The 18,574-nt window shown below is 47.5% G+C and overlaps 1 protein-coding gene across 4 annotated transcripts in view; it reads right to left on the bottom strand.

The window, feature by feature from the left end:
* Positions 1–9,585: 9,585 nt before the first annotated feature.
* Positions 9,586–18,574, bottom strand: part of ccdc125 (coiled-coil domain containing 125) — a 42,547-nt gene continuing 33,558 nt past the window's right edge. For all 4 annotated transcript variants that reach the window (XM_088303285.1, XM_088303261.1, XM_088303277.1 and 1 more), the window contains 3 exons: positions 10,467–10,544; positions 10,015–10,100; positions 9,586–9,940 (listed from right to left, as the gene is read on the bottom strand). In XM_088303285.1, coding sequence (XP_088159411.1) covers positions 9,847–9,940; positions 10,015–10,100; positions 10,467–10,544 — 258 coding nt within the window. In that variant the 3' untranslated portion in view covers positions 9,586–9,846. The remainder of the gene's footprint in view (positions 9,941–10,014; positions 10,101–10,466; positions 10,545–18,574) is intronic.

Below are 18,574 nucleotides of genomic sequence, written 5' to 3' on the forward strand. Positions count from 1 at the left end.
TGCATGGGTACAATGACATTATAGATGTTATGTGAATTTTTCCTTGGATTTGTGTTCTGTTAAATGCATTATGCATAAATGTTGAGGATCGCTGTCATTTTTTTTATTTTATTTAATTTTTTTTTGGTTTTAAAGAAAGAGGGAGATTGTTAACATCCCGGATGTTGTGAGCGAATATTGCGAGTATCTGCGAGACTCCTTGTTTGTGTGAGCCTGTGCGAGGAGGAATAAATAGGTGGATGGTAGACTTTACAACGGCGTGTTTTTTGGCCATTTACACAACAGCACTGATTTGCCGCTATAATTTAAAATCACTGTCCAAAAAAACCCAAGTTTGAGACTGTTGGCTTTAGATAAGAAGCCAGGGGGCCAAGGTCAATCGGGTTGAAAGTAGAAGGGCCACTGAGACCGAACACCATAACTTCTGTCTTGGTTAAAAAGGCCAGGTTTGTTTGTATTATGCTGTCGTAGCCTGTTAATATAAGTAAATTCTAGTTAGGCATGTTTTTAGCCCCCTATTTTAGGACCCACGATAACTACCAGAGGAAAGTCATCGTAACACAGTTACATTCTCTCCAAAGTCATCTAACCACAAGGTGTGCATGCATTAGCATGTAAGTGACTCAACATAAAATATCCTTTTTGTGGGATCGCTATTTGTTTGTGGACATTTCAGTTCATGTTGCTCGTGCTGTTTTTTTATTTTGTTATGGTTACGATCGCGGCAAATTGATGTGGTGTTGACGAGGCATTTCATTGAATAGAATAATATTTGGCCGCTCAACCCTTCACATTTGACAAGGTTACATTTATTGAAATTCATCCAGTGTGTGTGTTCCCATGAAAACATTTTTTTCTTTTAAATCAATGAAAGCACATTCAGTACTCACTGTGCTTCTCATGTCAAGCCGGCATAACAACAAGCAGCACGTCTGACAGGTGCATGACCCAACCTCATTCTCTCAGAAGCGATTAGGCTATTCAGAGTTGCTACACTTAAAGGCCTCTTTATACTCCCGTGTCTGCATGACAACATCTACACAAAGTTAAGACAGCTGAGAACATACCAAGAGAAACTAACCCGAGAACTCAAGGTTCTGGTACTTGCCAAATATTTTGTCCCACCACTCTTGACCACATGGTTGTGTGATTCAAGAATGCTCCTTGATCTTCCTGTTTAGGGCACAAAAGGCCTGTAATGGCTCTTGTCAGCGACCACCATCAGAAAAGGTGTGCTTTTAGCCAGAAGCATATCCACTCTGTTTTGTCCTGATTGAGCTGTGGGAAATTCTCTGCCATCCATGATTTAATATCTAAAATGCAATTTAAAAGGGTAGCGATAGGCTTTGTTTCATCAGGAGACACGACAATATACAGCTGTGTGTCATCAGCGTAGCTGTGGAAGCTGATGCCGTGTCTCCTAATGACATCCCCAAGAGGAAGCATGTACAGATTAAAAAGTATTGGGCCTAAAATTGAACCTTGGGGAACACCACATTTAATCATGGGTTTTGGAGGAACGAGTTATCCACACTTACAAAGAAACGTCTCTCTGTGAGATAGGAATAAAACCAGTTAAAAGCAGTCCCAAAGATGCCCACTAGCTTTTTAAGTCTATTTAATAAAATGTGGCTTAAATCCAGTAGCACCAAGACTGAGTTTTTTTGCATCTGGAAAGCACCTGAAATCATTTAAAATCCTTGAAAGAGCTGCCTCTGTCCTGTGGTTCATTCTAAAACCAGATTGAAATTTCTCTAAAACATTATATGTATTTAAAAAATAATTTAACTGTAGAAAAACCAAATTTTCTAAAATCTTACTTAAAAATGGTAAGTTGAACACAGGTCTTATTTAAAACAGTGGGGTCTGAATTGCTCTTCTTCGGAAGGGGCTTCACCAAGGCGACGTCTGAAGAGAGCAATGAACTATATTTAATATCTGTTCCTCAAAAAATCCATAAAATGCCTTTAAAAGCGATGTGGGAATTGGATCTAAAAGGCAGGTTGTTTGATTTACCTGGGAGAAAACTCAACCAAGTGTCCTTGCATCAACTAGGGAAAAACTTTCCAGTGTTACCTCTGGTAAAAATGACTGTCCAGCGTTAATAAAACTTACATTTTGATGAGCTATAACACTGGATCTTATGTCACCGATTTTACTTCTGAAGTGTTCTGCAAAGTCCTCACAGAGAGCGTCTGTCGATGTCTGTGAGGACTTTTTAAAATCAGAGCTGGTTAAAAGATCGAAGGTGGAGAAGAGCTAGTTTCTGTAGCCGGGGATCAGAGCACCAAGGTCCCTGCCTCTTGCCGCCGCCCGACTCACACTGCACCCCACCCCTTTGGCCCCTCCCACAAGTGGTGAGCCCATGGGAAGGGGGACCCACGTTGCCTTTTTGGGCTGTGCCCGGCCGAGCCCCATGGGTGCAGGCCCGGCCACCAGGCGCTAGCCGAAGAGCCCCATCTCCAGGCCTGGCTCCAGAGGGGGGCCCCGCGTCTGGGCAAGGGAAAACGTGGTCCAATATTTTTGAGCATCATAAGGCAGGGTCCTTGAGGGTGCATGGGAGTTCGCCCAACCAGTCTACATGTGTTTTGTGGACTTGGAGAAGGCGTTCGACCGTGTCCCACGGGGAGTTCTGTGGAGCGTGCTTCGGGAGTACGGGGTACCGAGCCCCTTGATACGGGCAGTTGGGTCCCTGTACCACCGATGTCAGAGTTTGGATGGATGGAGGTGGAGAAGAGAAATCTAGGGTTGTTTTTATTAATTGTAATTAGATTTGAAAAATAAGACATCCTTGCCAGTTTGACTGTTTTATTGCAGGATTTGAGTTGTTGACATAATATCCATCCATCCATCCATTATCCGCCGCTTATCCGGGGTCGGGTCGCGGGGGCAGCAGCTTCAGCAGGGAAGCCCAGACTTCTCGCTCCCCAGCCACCTCTGCCGGAGGGATGCCCAGGCGTTCCCAGGCCAGCCGGGAGACGTAGTCTCTCCAGCGTGTCCTGGGTCGTCCTCTGGGCCTCCTGCCGGTGGGACATGCCCGGAACACCTCACCAGGGAGGCGTCCAGGAGGCATCCTAAACAGATGCCCGAGCCACCTCATCTGGCTCCTCTCTACGTGGAGGAGCAGCGGCTCGACACTGAGTCCCTCCCGGATGGCCGAGCTTCTCACCCTATCTCTAAGGGAGAGCCCAGACACCCTGCGGAGGAAACTCATTTCGGCCGCTTGTATCCGAGATCTTGTTCTTTCGGTCGCGACCCACAGCTCGTGACCATAGGTGAGGGTAGGAACGTAGATCGACCGGTAAATCGAGAGCTTCGCCTTTTGGCTCAGCTCCCTCTTCACCACGACAGACCGATACAGCGTCCGCATCACAGCGGAGGCTGCACCGATCCGCCTGTCGATCTCCTGCTCCATCCTCCCCTCACTCGTGAACAAGACCCCAAGATACTTAAACTCCTCCACTTGGGGCAGGATCTCCTCCCCGACCTGGAGAGGGCACTCCACCCTTTTCCGGCTGAGAACCATGGTCTCAGATTTGGAGGTGCTGATCTTCATCCCAACCGCTTCACACTCGGCTGCGAACCGCTCCAGTGAGAGTTGGAGATCACGGCCTGAGGAAGCCAACAGTACCACATCATCTGCGAAAAGCAGCGATGAAATACTGACGTCACCAAACCGGATCCCCTCATCGCCTCGACTGCGCCTAGAAATTCTGTCCATAAAAGTTATGAACAGAATCGGTGACAAAGGGCAGCCTTGGCGGAGTCCAACCCTCACTGGAAACGAATCCGACTGACTGCCGGCAATGCGGACCAAACTCTGACATCGGTGGTACAGGGAACCAACTGCCCGTATCAAGGGGCTCGGTACCCCGTACTCCCGAAGCACGCTCCACAGAACTCCCCGTGGGACATGGTCGAACGCCTTCTCCAAGTCCACAAAACACATGTAGACTGGTTGGGCGAACTCCCATGCACCCTCCAGGACCCTGTAGAGAGTGTAGAGATGGTCCACTGTTCCACGGCCAGGACGAAAACCGCACTGCTCCTCTTGGATCTGAGGTTCAACCTCCCGACGGACCCTCCTCTCCAGTATCCCTGAGTAGACCTTACCAGGGAGGCTGAGGAGTGGGATTCCTCTATAGTTGGAACACACCCTCCGGTCCCCCTTCTTAAAAAGGGGGACCACCACCCCGGTCTGCCAATCCAGAGGCACTGTCCCCGATGTCCACGCAATGTTGTAGAGGCGTGTCAACCATGACAGCCCCACAACATCCAGAGCCCTAAGGAACTCCGGGCGGATCTCGACCACCCCCGGGGCCTTGCCACCGAGGAGCTTGTTAACCACCTCGGTTACTTCAGCCCCCGAGATAGGTGAGTCCACCACGGAGTCCCTAGGCTCTGCTTCCTCAAAGGAAGGCGTGCCGGTAGAATTGAGGAGGTCTTCGAAGTATTCTCCCCACCGACTCACAACGTCCCGAGTCGAGGTCAGCAGCACCCCATCCCCACTATAAATAGTGTTGGTGGTGCACTGCTTCCCTCTCCTGAGACGACGGATGGTGGACCAGAATTTCTTCGACGCCGTCTGGAAGTCGTTTTCCATGTCCTCACCGAACTCCTCCCACGCCAGAGTTTTTGCTTCGGCAACCACCGAAGCCGTATTGCGCTTGGCCAGTCGGTACCTGTCAGCTGCCTCCGGAGTCCCACAGGCCAGAAAGGCCCGATAGGACTCCTTCTTCAGCCTGACAGCATCCCTTACCGCCGGTGTCCACCAGCGGGTTCGGGGTTGCCGCCACGACAGGCACCGACCACCTTACGTCCACAGCTTCGATCGGCTGCCTCAACAATGGAGGCACGAAACATGGTCCACTCAGACTCAATGTCCCCCGCCTCCCCCGGTACGTGGGCGAAGTTCTGCCGGAGGTGGGAGTTGAAACTCTTTCTGACAGGGGATTCTGCCAAGCGTTCCCAGCGGACCCTCACAATACGTTTGGGTCTGCCGGGTCGGACCGGCATCTTCCCCCACCATTGGAGCCAACTCACCAACAGGTGGTGATCAGTTGACAGCTCCGCCCCTCTCTTCACCCGAGTGTCCAAAACATGCGGCCGCAAATCCGATGACACGACTACAAAGTCGATCATCGAACTGCGGCCAAGGGTGTCCTGGTGCCAAGTGCACGTGAACACCCTTATGTTTGAACATGGTGTTCGTTATCGACAATCCATGACGAGCACAGAAGTCTAGTAACAGAACACCGCTCGGGTTCAGATTGGGGGGGCCATTCCTCCCAATCACGTCCTTCCAGGTCTCACTGTCATTACCCACGTGAGCATTGAAGTCCCCCAGCAGAACGAGGGAGTCTCCAGGGGGAACGCTCTCCAGCACACCCTCCAAAGACTCCAAAAAGGGTGGGTACTCTGAACTGCCATTTGGTGCATAAGCACAAACAACAGTCAGCACCCGTCCCCCCACCTTAAGGCGGAGGGAGGCTACCCTCTCGTCCACCGGGGTGAACCCCAGTGTACAGGCGCCAAGCCGGGGGGCAATAAGTATGCCCACACCTGCTCGGCCTCTCTCACCTTGGGCAACTCCAGAGTGGAAGAGTGTCCAACCCCTCTCAAGAGGACTGGTACCAGAGCCTAAGCTGTGTGTGGAGGTGAGCCCGACTATATCTAGTCGGAATTTCTCTGCCTCGCACACCAGCTCAGGCCCCTTCCCCGCCAGAGAGGTGACATTCCATGTCCCAAGAGCTAGTTTCTGTAGCGCCAAGGTCCCTGCCTCTTGCCCCCGCCCGACTCACACTGCACCCGACCCCTTTGGCCCCTCCCACAAGTGGTGAGCCCATGGGAAGGGGGACCCACGTTGCCTTTTCGGGCTGTGCCCGGCCGAGCCCCATGGGTGCAGGCCCGGCCACCAGGCGCTCGCCGACGAGCCCCATCTCCAGGCCTGGCTCCAGAGGGGGGCCCCGGTGACCCGCGTCCGGGCAAGGGAGAACATGGTCCAATCATTTCGAACATCATAAGGGGTTTTGGTGAGCCGTGCTTTGTCTGGACCCTCACCGAGGACCTGTTTGCCATGGGTGACCCTACCAGGGGCAAAAGCCCCCGACAACTTAGCTCCTAGGATCATTGGGACACGCAAACCCCTCCACCACGATAAGGTGACGGCTATATTATAATATTTGATAATGAACTGTAAGGTTGCTCTTTCTCCACCTCCTTTCTGCACTCCTGCATCTTCTTTTTGATTTCTTAATTAAATTATTTCTCCACGGGGGTATCGTCTTGATTTTTATGGTTTTTGTTAAAAGTGGAGCAACAGAGTCTAATGTTGATGTCATGACCCGTGTCGGTCATGTCAGGGTTTTTGTTATTATTGTTCACCTTCTATGCCATGTCCTTGTTTTTGTTTGTTTTGTCAGCTGAGTGGGGCATCTCCTTCAGCGCTCGTTCCCGCCCTGTCTCGTCCGGCTGAGGAGACGCACCCACCAGCCACACACCGGTTCCCCATTAGCCTCACACCTGACTCCCATCTGCTCCTCTAATCACCGGACTATTTAGACACCCCGTGTCGACAACTCAGTGTCGGTACATTGCTCCATTCCAGGACTGTCACGGCCGCTCCCTGATCTCGTTCTCGCTCTGGCTCCCTACACACCCCCCATATGCGCTTGTCCCGATTGCTCGTCCCCGTTCACGTTCATGTTAGTTTGTCGCTGTCTTTGTTCGCCGTCACGTTTAGGTTAAGTCACATTCTGTTCTCCTTTGTTACTTTGCACAATACCACGTTGTTTGTCCTTGTTTGATTCATTTAATGAATTCCCTTTAAGTTACCCTTTTCCCGCTTCCTCGCATCTTGGGTCCTTCCTCCAACTCGCCTTCCGGCGAACCCTGACAGTTGATTTTAAAACCCTGTTAAAATTATCAACAATAAAATCACAAGGTGCAGGTAAAATGTCAGCAGGAGTGCAATTTAAAATCTCAATAAAATTTGCAGCCACCTCAGAAGTTAGGTAGCGTTTCCTCAGTGTTCTCACCTGGGCTGCTTGTTGATTAAAACTGATGTTAAAATATACACAGTAGTGGTCTGACACAGCCAGGTCAACAACAGAGGACACACCAACGGGCAGGCCGTAGGTTATGACCAGGTCCAGGGTGTGTCCTCTGTTGTGAGTTGGCTGTGAGACATGCTGTTTAAAATCAAAATAGTTTAAAAGGTTTAAAAATTCTCTGGACAGTGGGTCCGAGATATCGTCAACGTCCACATTAAAATCGCTGGTTATTAAAATTCTGTTATAAGTGCAATGTAAAATCGATAAGAACTCACAAATAAAAGAAGTAGAGTGATGAGGAGGTTTGTAAAGTGTGACGCAGAGAATAGAAGGACTGATAAAAACAAAGGCATGGTGTTCAAAAGATAAATACCTGTTAAAAATAGTTTCCTTTGAAATAAGAGCAGTTTTTATAATTGAGGCAGTCCCGTCTCCTCTTTTACAGTCTCTGGTCGAAAATAAAAAATTAAAATTCAGTGGGCAAGCCTCGGTGAGAGCAACTGGAGCATCTGTACCTAGCCATGTCTCAGATCAAAGAATACCTTCAAGGTTGTTGTCTAAAATCAGGTCATTTATGATGAAAGATTTGTTTAAAAGGAAGCGCACGTTCAGCACAGCCAGGTTAATGTTTGTGCAGGACGTGCGCTCATGGTCACATGGATTTGAAATGTTAACATGTAAAAGATTGTCACTGTTAAAACCATTTTGTTTGTGTGTGGGAGGGAAGCGTCTGGTGTGATAGTTTGAATTAAGAAAATATACGGTGTGGGTGGTAATGATAGCGGGGGCCTGTTGGGAGCGCTATTGAAAGAAGCTGAGATTGGCCTGTAGGTGGGTGTAGTGAGGTTGTTCTTGCAGTGGTTAGTGGTAGAGCTTGGAGTGGGAACACAGGCTGGGATTTGTCCATAGGAGTCAGCTGGGAGCGTAATTGACGACGGCATAATTAATGTTCGCTGCTAAAATCGAGCTACCCGGGAAGCTCGGGTGAAAACCGTCTGGTTGATAAAAAGAATGACGGTTCCAAAATAGGTTAAAATTGTCAAAAAAAGCTAAACCTGGATGTGCGCAAGTGCCTATGAGCCATGTGTTCAGACTTAACAGACGACTGAAGCACTCGCAGCCATGGGATAGCGTCGGCAAAGTGCCGCTCATCCAGACCGACAGAACGCAGGTTTTTAGCAAGTCGGAGAGGACATCAAAATCTCGCTTGGTCTGCTCCGGTTGTCGGCGCACTGTTTCATTCGTCCCCACGTGGACAACGAGCCGGGATACAGATGGTGGAAGAGAGAGAAGAACATCGGGCAGGATGTTTGCTATGTCCGTAACCTTGGCTCCGGGATAACAGCGGGTGATAGTACCAATGTAGCGTGTGTGTTTAATGATGCTGATGAGATAATCCCGACTTCGTTGTCCTAAATTGTGCTCCCCAGGCCGGGTGGCATCTGAGGACGGCACTGGTGTGTGGCGCTGATGTTGTGGCCCACTCGTATATATATATATTAGAATTAGAATTAGAAATCCCTTTATTGTCATTGTACTCAAGTGTGCAACGAGATTAGAGGGCTCCCCTCTCCAGTGCAATACAACAATAATACAGACAAATATATAAATTAGATAAATAAATAAGAGATGTAAAAATATATATATATAAATATATATATATATATATAAATATCTATATATATATATATATATATATATAAAAATATATATATATATATTTATATATACATATTTATGCTGCTTAAGTTACGACTGGGCCTTGCAAACCAACACTGCTGGAGTGTGGTGCTTACAACTAATACAATACAATACAATTTTATTTTTATAGCGCATTTCATAACAGATGAAGCTGTAACAAAGTGCTTTCCATATGGTGTAGTATAAATTAGCAGGTAATAAGAACACAAATTAAAACACATAAACACATTACAAAACAAACAATAGATACCAGAAGAACAGTGACAGTCTCATGTTGAGTCAAAAGCTAAAGAATAAAAATTAGTCTTCAAAACGGGTTTTAAATGTGTAAACATTTTGAGAATTAAAAAAATACATATTGTAATGATGACTCCATTCAGAGCGTATTCAAGGATCAAAGAAAGCTATTAGAATAGTCTCTGATTTAAAATACACTTCATATTTGATTTCATATTAATTACAGGATATTATTCAAGTAAATATCTGTTAAAGGTTTATCAAAAAATAGTAGTAAAAAAAATGCAATTAATCACAATGATGGAATTTTTTTGCCTTTAATTAGTTCATAAAATGTAATTGATATATATATATATATATATATATATATATATATTCAATAAAATATTTAATTCTATACATATACAAAAAAAAAGGAATTTTTTCACAGAGAATAAAGGGATTTTTTTTACAATGAATAAAATGTGCGATTAACTACGAGTTGATGAAAAATGCGATATGATTAAATATTTTAATCGGCTGACAGCACTATTATATATATACATATACATATATATATATATACATATATATACATATACATATACATACATATATATATATATATACATATACATATATATATATATATATATATATATATAGACACTCACACGGATATATAAATGTATATCTGCATCTCTGTCATGTGGGTGTGTTTTTTCATAACTCCTCTGGTCCTTTATATTCAGCATGGAAAACAGCTCCAAACATTGTCGGCTTAGCACTAAATCCACATTATTACATTACAGCCACACAATTACACTATATTTCTTTGGGAACTACATTGTTATTGGTATGAATACACTTTTGTTCTTCAACGGATACCTGAGTTTTCTGTTTCGAGACACAATGGTTTTTTTTCTCTGTCTTTAAGTTTCTGCATCAGTGCCTCGTTCTCAGTCAAGATCCTGATGCAGATCAAAATGACAAAGTTAGAAAACAGTGCAGTAAATATACATTGATTAAATTACATTAATGTGACCTGTTGTATCTCTGCTCCCATAGCTGCTCAGATGTCTTCATCTGCAGATGGTTCAAACTAAGTTCCCACTGCAAGCTGTTCACTTCCTGGAGTAGAGGATGCATAAATAATTTTTAATCATACTCAGAGATTAGTAACTGTTAATAAAGTAATTATTTAGCAGTAAAATGAAAGTAGCAGTGGTTTATTTCTTATTCAGGGGAGTCGATGGGATTTTAACAGTGTGTGTCTGCGTGTGTGTGCGGGGGTGTGTGTGGGGGTGTGCCGGCGCGTGTGTGTGTGTGTGTGTGTGAGTGTGCGCATGCCCAGTCCACACCCAGCCTTCACCACCCCCCTCACCCGAGCCCCCACCCCCTGGTGCCACCTGCGCCCTTGCTCTACATGGTGTACAATTGAAAACAGATCAAACCCTTGTTTGAGCAGTTAAGGGGAAGTAATAGAAAATTCAGAACCTTCTCGAGAGCTTTGGTCCTCGCTTCACTTTTCTGCAACAGGCTTTTAGTGTGACTTGTGGCTTGGTCAAGGATGGCCTAAATAGAAAAACAAGTGTCTTTAGTAAACAGATCAGCGACAACAAAACCAGGGGCTAGTGGTCAGGGGAAGTAGATGAGGTAGAGCCAAACCTGCACCATCAAGAGTAAAAACTAATGATTTACCCTTGTGCGTTGGAATTAAAATAACTTCCCAACGCAGTAAATGACCAAAAGAATGGCTCTGCTTTTGAGGTGTGATAACTTTGTCATTTCAGAATATATTTCCCATCAATCCACTCAAAATGATCAGAGGAATCAGACCTATCCATACATAGTTTTGTTTATTTTATTTCTTTTTGAATGGCATGAGGGATACATGTTTTGTGTTAATTGCATTTGTTTGGTGCTTGTTTTGCTTGTTTCATTGTTTGCTAGTATTTTGTTCAATTGATGTTGGATGATAGTTTTGGTTTTGATTTACAGTAATACCTCGCTACTTCGCGGTTCACCTTTCGCGGGTTCAGTGCTTCGCGGGTCTAAAAAAAATATTCAAAAATTAAAAATATCAAAAAATATTAAATATATTATCAATAGCCGCTACACCGCCTCCTGCATCCCTTGCGCCACCTCCTATAGCCACTACGCCGCCTCCTGCAGCTTCTCCTGCATCGTCTGTGTCAAGCTCGCTTGTAGCGAGGTGAAGGAGGAGGACCCAAAATGCACGGAAGCCAGGCAAGGGTAACTTAAAAGGAATTTAATGAGGGAACTTAAGAGGGCAAACCAGGTGCTGGGAGAAAACAAACTGACGTGACAGAGTGCAAAATAACAAAGAGGAACTAAACGTGACTAAACAGAACAAAATGACGAGGAAAACAGGGACAGTGACAAATAACTTATTCGCGAGAACGAGAACGAGAACGAGAACGATATCAGGACTCGGCCATGACAGTCAGGGAAAGGAAGCAGAGGGAGCAATGTTCTGACGCCAAGCAGTCGGTCCTGAGCGCTTAAGTAGTCCTGGTAATTATGAAGTCAATGTGAAACAGCTGCGTGACTGACGAGGAACCGGTGTGTGGCTGGTGGGCGCGTCTCTCCAGCCATGATGACACGGGACGGGAACGAGCGCTGGAGGAAACGCCCCCACTCAGCTGGGACAACAAAACAAAGACATGGCATGACCGAAACGGGACGTGACAAAAACAAACAAAGACCTGACATGACCGACACGGGTCATGACAGTCTGCGGCGTCATCCGAGGAGCAGTAAAGCTCTTCATGCCCCTGTGCAGTCATTCATCGTTATTACCTCATTGTACTGCACAGATCTTTTCATCAACTGCGCTTAGAAGAACTTATTGTAAGAGGTCAGTTAAATGTTGTTTTTGTTAAGCTCGCGGGTAGGCGAGGTAGCGGGGAGGACCCAAAGATGCGGGGAAGCCAAGGCACGGGTAACTTGAAGGGAGTTTAATTAACGACAAAACAGGAAGGCAAACGAGGGAACTGGACAAACACAAACGTGGCGGGGTGCCAAAATAACAGAAGGTGAACAGAACGTGACTAGACCGAAAAGTGACGGGGAGCAAGGACAGTGACAAGTTACAAATGAACATGAACGTGAACGAGAACGGGATGAACGAGCAATCGGGGCAAACGCGTATTGCTCGAGGGTGTAGCGGGAGCAATGCACCGACGCCAAGCAGTCGGCACGGGGTGTTTAAATAGTCCGGTAATTAACAGTACAAATGAGAGTCAGCTGGGAGGCTAACGGGGAACCTGTGTGTGCGTCTCATCAGCCGGGTGAGACAGGGCGGGAACGAGCGCTGGCGGAAAACGCCCCCACTCAGCTGAGAAAACAACAACACAAAAGCATGGCATGGGACATGACAATAATACTAATCAACAACCCTGACATGACCGACACGGGTCATGACTGTTTTATTGTTCGATTGTTTAACACGAATCTGTCTCTCTACACCCATTTTCTATATGGTATGGTACAATTTTATTCATGTACAAGGTATTACTGTAATCTTAAACCCCCAGAAATAGAAATTATAAATGTTAATTTGTTGCGCAAAACGACGGACTAATTATGTTAGCTAATTGTAGTGTTTGCCTGTTTTTGAAAGCTGATAACGATAATTGGTTGTTCGTAAGTAAATTGTTCGGTAGAACAGTGTTCTAGACCCTCAATTGTTATTGTAAACAGACCACATATTTTACAGGGTTTTTTTTGGTTATAACATGAATGTCACTCTCTCTCTCTACTCGTATATATATAAATATATATATACAGTGAACCCCCGCTACTTCGCGGTTCACCTTTCGCGGGTTCAGTGCTTCGCGGGTCTAAAAAATATTCGGGAGCATTGTAGTTTCGCCGAGCGGCACAAGGGGGCGCTGAAGCGGTTAGACGGCCGGCGTGCGCCGAAGAGGAGAGTGGACGAAGAAGAGAGTGGCCGAAGAAGAGCAGGTTCCCCCGGACACGATTGGTGGCGGCGGACACGATCGGACACCGTGCGTGAGCTCCGAAGGAGACCGGCCGTCGTGTGTGGCTGTCAAGCCGAAGATAAACAACTTCCGCCCGGGCACTCGCGCGGCGACATTTGGCTTCGTTCGGGACCGTGCGTGAGCTCCGAAGGAGACCGGCCGGCGTGCGTGGTAGTTAAGCCGAATAGGAGCACCTTCCGCCCGGGCAACGGCGGAGAGCGAGGCTGTCAGTTATGAATGAATAAATAAATAAATGAAGAATGCCACCTTTCATTTCACTGTCATGATCCGTGCCTGTCATGCCGCGTGTGTTTTTGTTTTTTCAGCTGTGTGGGCGTTCCTCCAGCGATCGTCTCGCGCCATGCCATCAGCTGCTGCGAGACGCGCTGATTACACTGACTATATTGTGATTATAATAAATATTGTAACGTTGTATAATAAATCAGGCCAATTTGTCCATCAGCGAACGCTTTTATTATTAAGCCAAAAACGGCTGCTGTTGGCCGCAACCACGCCGATCAGAGAGAGAGCAACACAACGACAACAACATAACGTTCACTCCCCTGCTGCCTTCACAGCCTCCACAGAAAAGAGGAAAACACAGAACCCTTGAACTATTTACAAAGTCGCTACACTATCTTTGTATCACCACCTTTTTTCCTGTGTCTGCGTTTGGAGAGTCCTGTTCAATCCTCCAGTTCTGCTGGAGGATCATAACATTCACAGGGCACACCGGACGGCGTACCAGCAGGTAAAAGTCGAAGTAATTGAATAAATACAAAAAGAAGTAATTGAATAAATACAAAAATAATGGCTGGGGAATAAAAAAATAATAAGTTTTAATAATAATTTGTTTTTTTGTTATAACATGAATTTCACTCTCTCTCTCTCTACCAGTATATATATATATATATATATATATATATATATAGGTGCGAAGTATATATATATACACGGTGTTTTTTTTTTGAAGGTGCGACGCTACTTCGCGGATTTTCAGATTTCGCGGGTAGTCTCGGTCCCCATTAACCGCGATAACCGGGGGTTCACTGTATATATATATATATTTTTTTAAAGCATTTTTGAAGGTGCGCTGCTACTTCGCGGATTTTCAGTTTTTGCGGGTGGTCTCGGTCCCCATTAACCGCGATAACCGGGGTATTACTGTATAACCGTGACTGTAAGGAGCGTGGTGACATCCCTCCCCAGACGTCGTGTGAATACGTACTGTAAATGATAATTTCTCTGACACTGCTGGTTGAGTTGTCACAAAAGCTGTTTAGCACCTGCAGGAATGACATTAGACGATCTCCAATTTCAATTACGCAGCAACCAAACCTGACACATATGTTAGCATGCATGTTGGCTCTTGTTTCAGAGCTGAGACGTAGTGATGTATCTGCGCCCAATAATACTCTAGCGTCATTAAAAGACACACGTCAGACCTCCATTCAGTTCTCGGTTTTTATTCGGACAAAAACGGCTCTGGTGGCCATAACCGATCACAACTCCGGGCAACTTGCTCCGTCATCAGCGCAACGGATCGATCACTCACTCACTCACTCACTCACTCACTCACTCACTCACTCACGCACTCTCTCTCTCTCTCTCTCTCACACACACACACACACGCACACCTCCTGTCCAGTGAATCACGCGATGCATTCATAAAAATTGGACATAACACAACTCAGCGAAACACAAACGTCAACACAAAGAACAGATAACCCAATTTGTTCCACTAAACCCCCCTTTCAAAGTCCCTTGCCCCCGAGGGGAGAAACAAAGTCTTCCAAATGCCTAGCAGCCCTGCGGTTTCTCCGAGCCCGCCCTTGACCCGCATCGGGGCCTGGGGAGTTAAAACAGGCCCAGTAGTAGACAAGAGGTTCAGGCCTGGCAGTCCATCCTGGGCAAAGTTGGCCTGGCCACCGGAGTCTCCAAGGTACGCCGGGCATAAAACTGGTACTGCTTCCTCTTGGCGGCAGCTGGACTCTATATATGACTTCCCCTAATCTTTCCAGGATCTTGCAATGACCCACCCAGGCGCTATCCAGCTTCGGGCACCTGCCCGTCTTTCTCTGGGGACTGTACACCCAGACCAATTCCCCTGCTGTGAAGTGTCGTCTTTTGGTCCCCACATCGTAGTACCTCTTTTGCTTTTTGCAAGCACTCCTCAGCTGGGACCTGGCAAACTCATGGGTGGATTCTAAGCGGTCCTGGAGTGTTCTGGCATATTTAGGTCCTGGAGGACCCGCCGGAGTGTCCGGTGGTTCACCCACCATCATTCCAGCTGGTGTTCGGATCTCCCTACCAAGCATGAGAAGTGCGGGAGAACAAGAGGTGGAATCTTGAACTGCTGTCCAGTAGGCCATCAACACAAGTGGAACGTGGCTGTCCCAGGCTTTTTGGTGTCTGGGTGTTACAATAGCCAGCTGTTGAGACAGTGTGCGATTAAATCTCTCAACTAGTCCATTGCCCTGAGGATGAAGTGGCATGGGGCGGCCTTGTGTGAGCCCAGCTTCTCACAATTAGCTGTGAACAAAGGTGACTCAAAATTCCTGCCCTGATCTGAGAGAATTACTTCAGCTGTCCCAAACCTGATGAATATTTCCCCCACGAGTGCATCGGCTATGGTTTCTGCTTCCTGGTCCGTCAAGCAGTAGCCCTCAGGCCACTTAGTAAAGTAGTCCATGGCGATGAGGATGTAGCGGTTCCCCCTCTCTGTCCACGGGAACGGCCCAAGCAAATCAATCCCCACCCCCTCCATGGGGGCCCCCACTGGACATTGCTGGAGTTGAGCGATAGATCTGTTCGAGGGACCTTTCTTTGCGGTGCAACAATCACAACGGCGGCATTGGTTCTCTAGATCTCGCCGATGTTGGCCCTAGTATCTTATCTCAGTGTCTTCCCGAGGCCAAAGTGCTCTGATCCTGGAGCTCCATGCACTGAACTAAGCACACTCTTACGCAAGAGTTTTGGCAGCACCAATTGCCACCGTGTCTCCCCAGTGGCTGGTTCCTTCCATCCTCTTTGTACCACTCCATCTTGCAGCCGCAAGGTGTCAAACACCGACCAGAGTCCCTTTGTGGCATGCGAGCACATGCCAATCTCCTGCCATGAAGGTCTGCGCTGCATGGCCACCCTAGCACGCACTGGACCGATGTCACTACCTTCTTCCTGTTTGTTCTCCCAAACAGCCGCATTCACAGTTGTCAATGAGCAGCCGGTCTTCCTGCTGCACATTTCACATCCAACTGCAGCTGTTGGCCCTCTCTCATGTCCCACTTATCACAGGAGTGGCAGCAGGGTCTGCGGGAAAGTGCGTCTGCATTCCCATGTTGAGTGCCGGGGCTGTGAACCACAGTGAAGTCACAGGCCTGCAGTTCGCCAATCCAGCGCACCAGCTGGCCCTTCCGGCTCCTTGAAGGTCATCAACCACTTTGAGGCAGAGTTATCAGTTCTGACTGTGAAGGCATCCAAGGTAATATTTGAAGTGTCAGATGCCATTGATCAGTGCGAGTAACTCCCGCCTGGTGACACAATAGTGGCATTCAGCACGGCTGAGTATCCTGCTGTGATATGGCATCATCATCTCCCCCTCGAGGTGTCACCTGTGAAAGTACCGCCCGAACCAACACTGCTGACATCAGTGTCGAGAACAAAGCGGAGGGATAGATCAGTTGGTGCCAGAACCGGGGATTTAGTGAGTGCTCGCTGTAGTGAGGTGAATGCTGACTGGCACTCCTCAGTACACACAAAGTCCTCCCCTGTCCTGCAATCATAATAAGGATGTACCAATGCACAAAAACCCTTTCATAAAATGTCGGTAATATGAAGACAGTCCAAGAAAGCTCTTCAGTTCCCGCACAGAGTAGGGGGGGGGGCAGTCCTTGACAGCTTGGACTTTAACATCATTGCGATGACACCGCACCGCAAATGGCACTTCTGCGGGTGCAATTTCAATCCCGCCGTCGCCACCCTCTCCAAAACTTTCCTGAGGGAACGGAAAGCTGCCCCAAATAATGCGCTATGTACGAGGATGTCGTCCAAGTACACCACACACTCTTGGTGTGGAATACCAGTGAGCATTTTGTCCATTAGTCTCCCAAATGTGGTGGGAGCATTACAAAAGCCAAATGGTTGGAGTTTTAACTGCCACAAACTCCCATTGGTGATGAACGCTGTCTTCGGTTTGGCGTCTGGGGCAAGAGGAACCTGCCAGATCCACGGCAGAGGTCCAGCGAAGAGAACCATGACGACCTCGCCACAATGTCGGTATGGCTGGCTTGGCTCAGTTTCTCACCCTTGTACTTAAAAGATTAATTGGATTAAGGGCCTCATCGATATGCAGGAGGTGGAAGGGATCCTTTCTAATCACCTTGATGAGGGGTCTGAAATCCACACAAAACCAGAATTCAGGCTGTGCCTTTTTTGGGACCATTACAAGAGGAGAAGCCCAAGAGCTGGTGGAGAGCTCAATGAGACCCGCCTTTTGCATCGCCAGAAGGGCCTTGTTTGCCGCTAAATGCTTGGCTAAGGGGAGACGTCAGGGTCTCATCCTAATGGGCCGTGCTGTTCCCGTATCGATGTGGTGCTTTCTGAGATCTGCGCGACCCACATCTTCCACAATGAAAAACAGTCTTTAAACTCAAATAAGAGCTGCCACAAAAGATCCTGTTCATCAGAAGTCAGTCCATCACAGTTTTTCAGCCAAACTTCCTTCACTGCCGAAATCTTCTCTCCATTGTCCATCTTTGTGATGGCTAACGGGGACGCCGCAGTCGCTTAACCATTTAGACAATGTGACCATCTCAAAAGGTAAGCATTTCCCATCTGGTGTCAAATAGACAGCCCAGTGTTTTAAGGCTATCTAACCCCAGTATACAGTCTTTGAGGTCAGCAACCCACACTGGGCAGGGGCACCCTCTCCTTTCCCAGTCCCAGAGTCACCACTGCCTCCCGCACCATATGTGCCCGCTCATCAGTAACAGGCTGCAATTTCACAATGGTGGGAGAGAGAGCCGTTCCTTTCCCCACAACATCAGGCCTCACCAGAGTCGCAGAAGTGTCAACTAGTGCACAACAGTTCACCCCCTCTAGAGACAACAGAGTATACCAGCAGTCCTCCACCCAAGTCTGACCTAGCACCACCAGTTGTCCATCAACACCACCCACTGGGCATGATGTCCCCCCGTTTTTGAGTAGTGTTGTGTCGCTCATATCAGGTCTGGGCACCATCCTGGGAATTCGCATTACACCGATCATGCAGTCCCCATCTCTTTTCCCTTTTTTGGTGTCATCTGATGGCACTTCCAGACCAAGTGGTCTGGCTGACCACAGCCCCAGCAGATCCTCTGCCGAGGCCTGAACCCCCGAGGCAGCCCGAACCAGCTGAGTCAGCTCCTCTGCCCAGGCGGGGATCCGTTTACACCCCTCACTCTCGGCGAATCGCCCACAATGGCCACCGCGGGCGAAACACACAGCATCTCCTTCTCTGACGCAAGCTCCACAGCTTCCAAAAGGGACCTGGGGTGAGCCAGCAGTGTCTGTACACGTAGTTCGCCAGGTTGAAATGCCTGCAGGAAATGGTCGCGGCCC

Source organism: Idiotropiscis lumnitzeri, chromosome 1, assembly GCF_059441095.1.
Source record: "Idiotropiscis lumnitzeri isolate Australia: NSW breed Sydney's pygmy pipehorse chromosome 1, RoL_Ilum_1.0, whole genome shotgun sequence".
NCBI lineage: Eukaryota > Metazoa > Chordata > Actinopteri > Syngnathiformes > Syngnathidae > Idiotropiscis > Idiotropiscis lumnitzeri.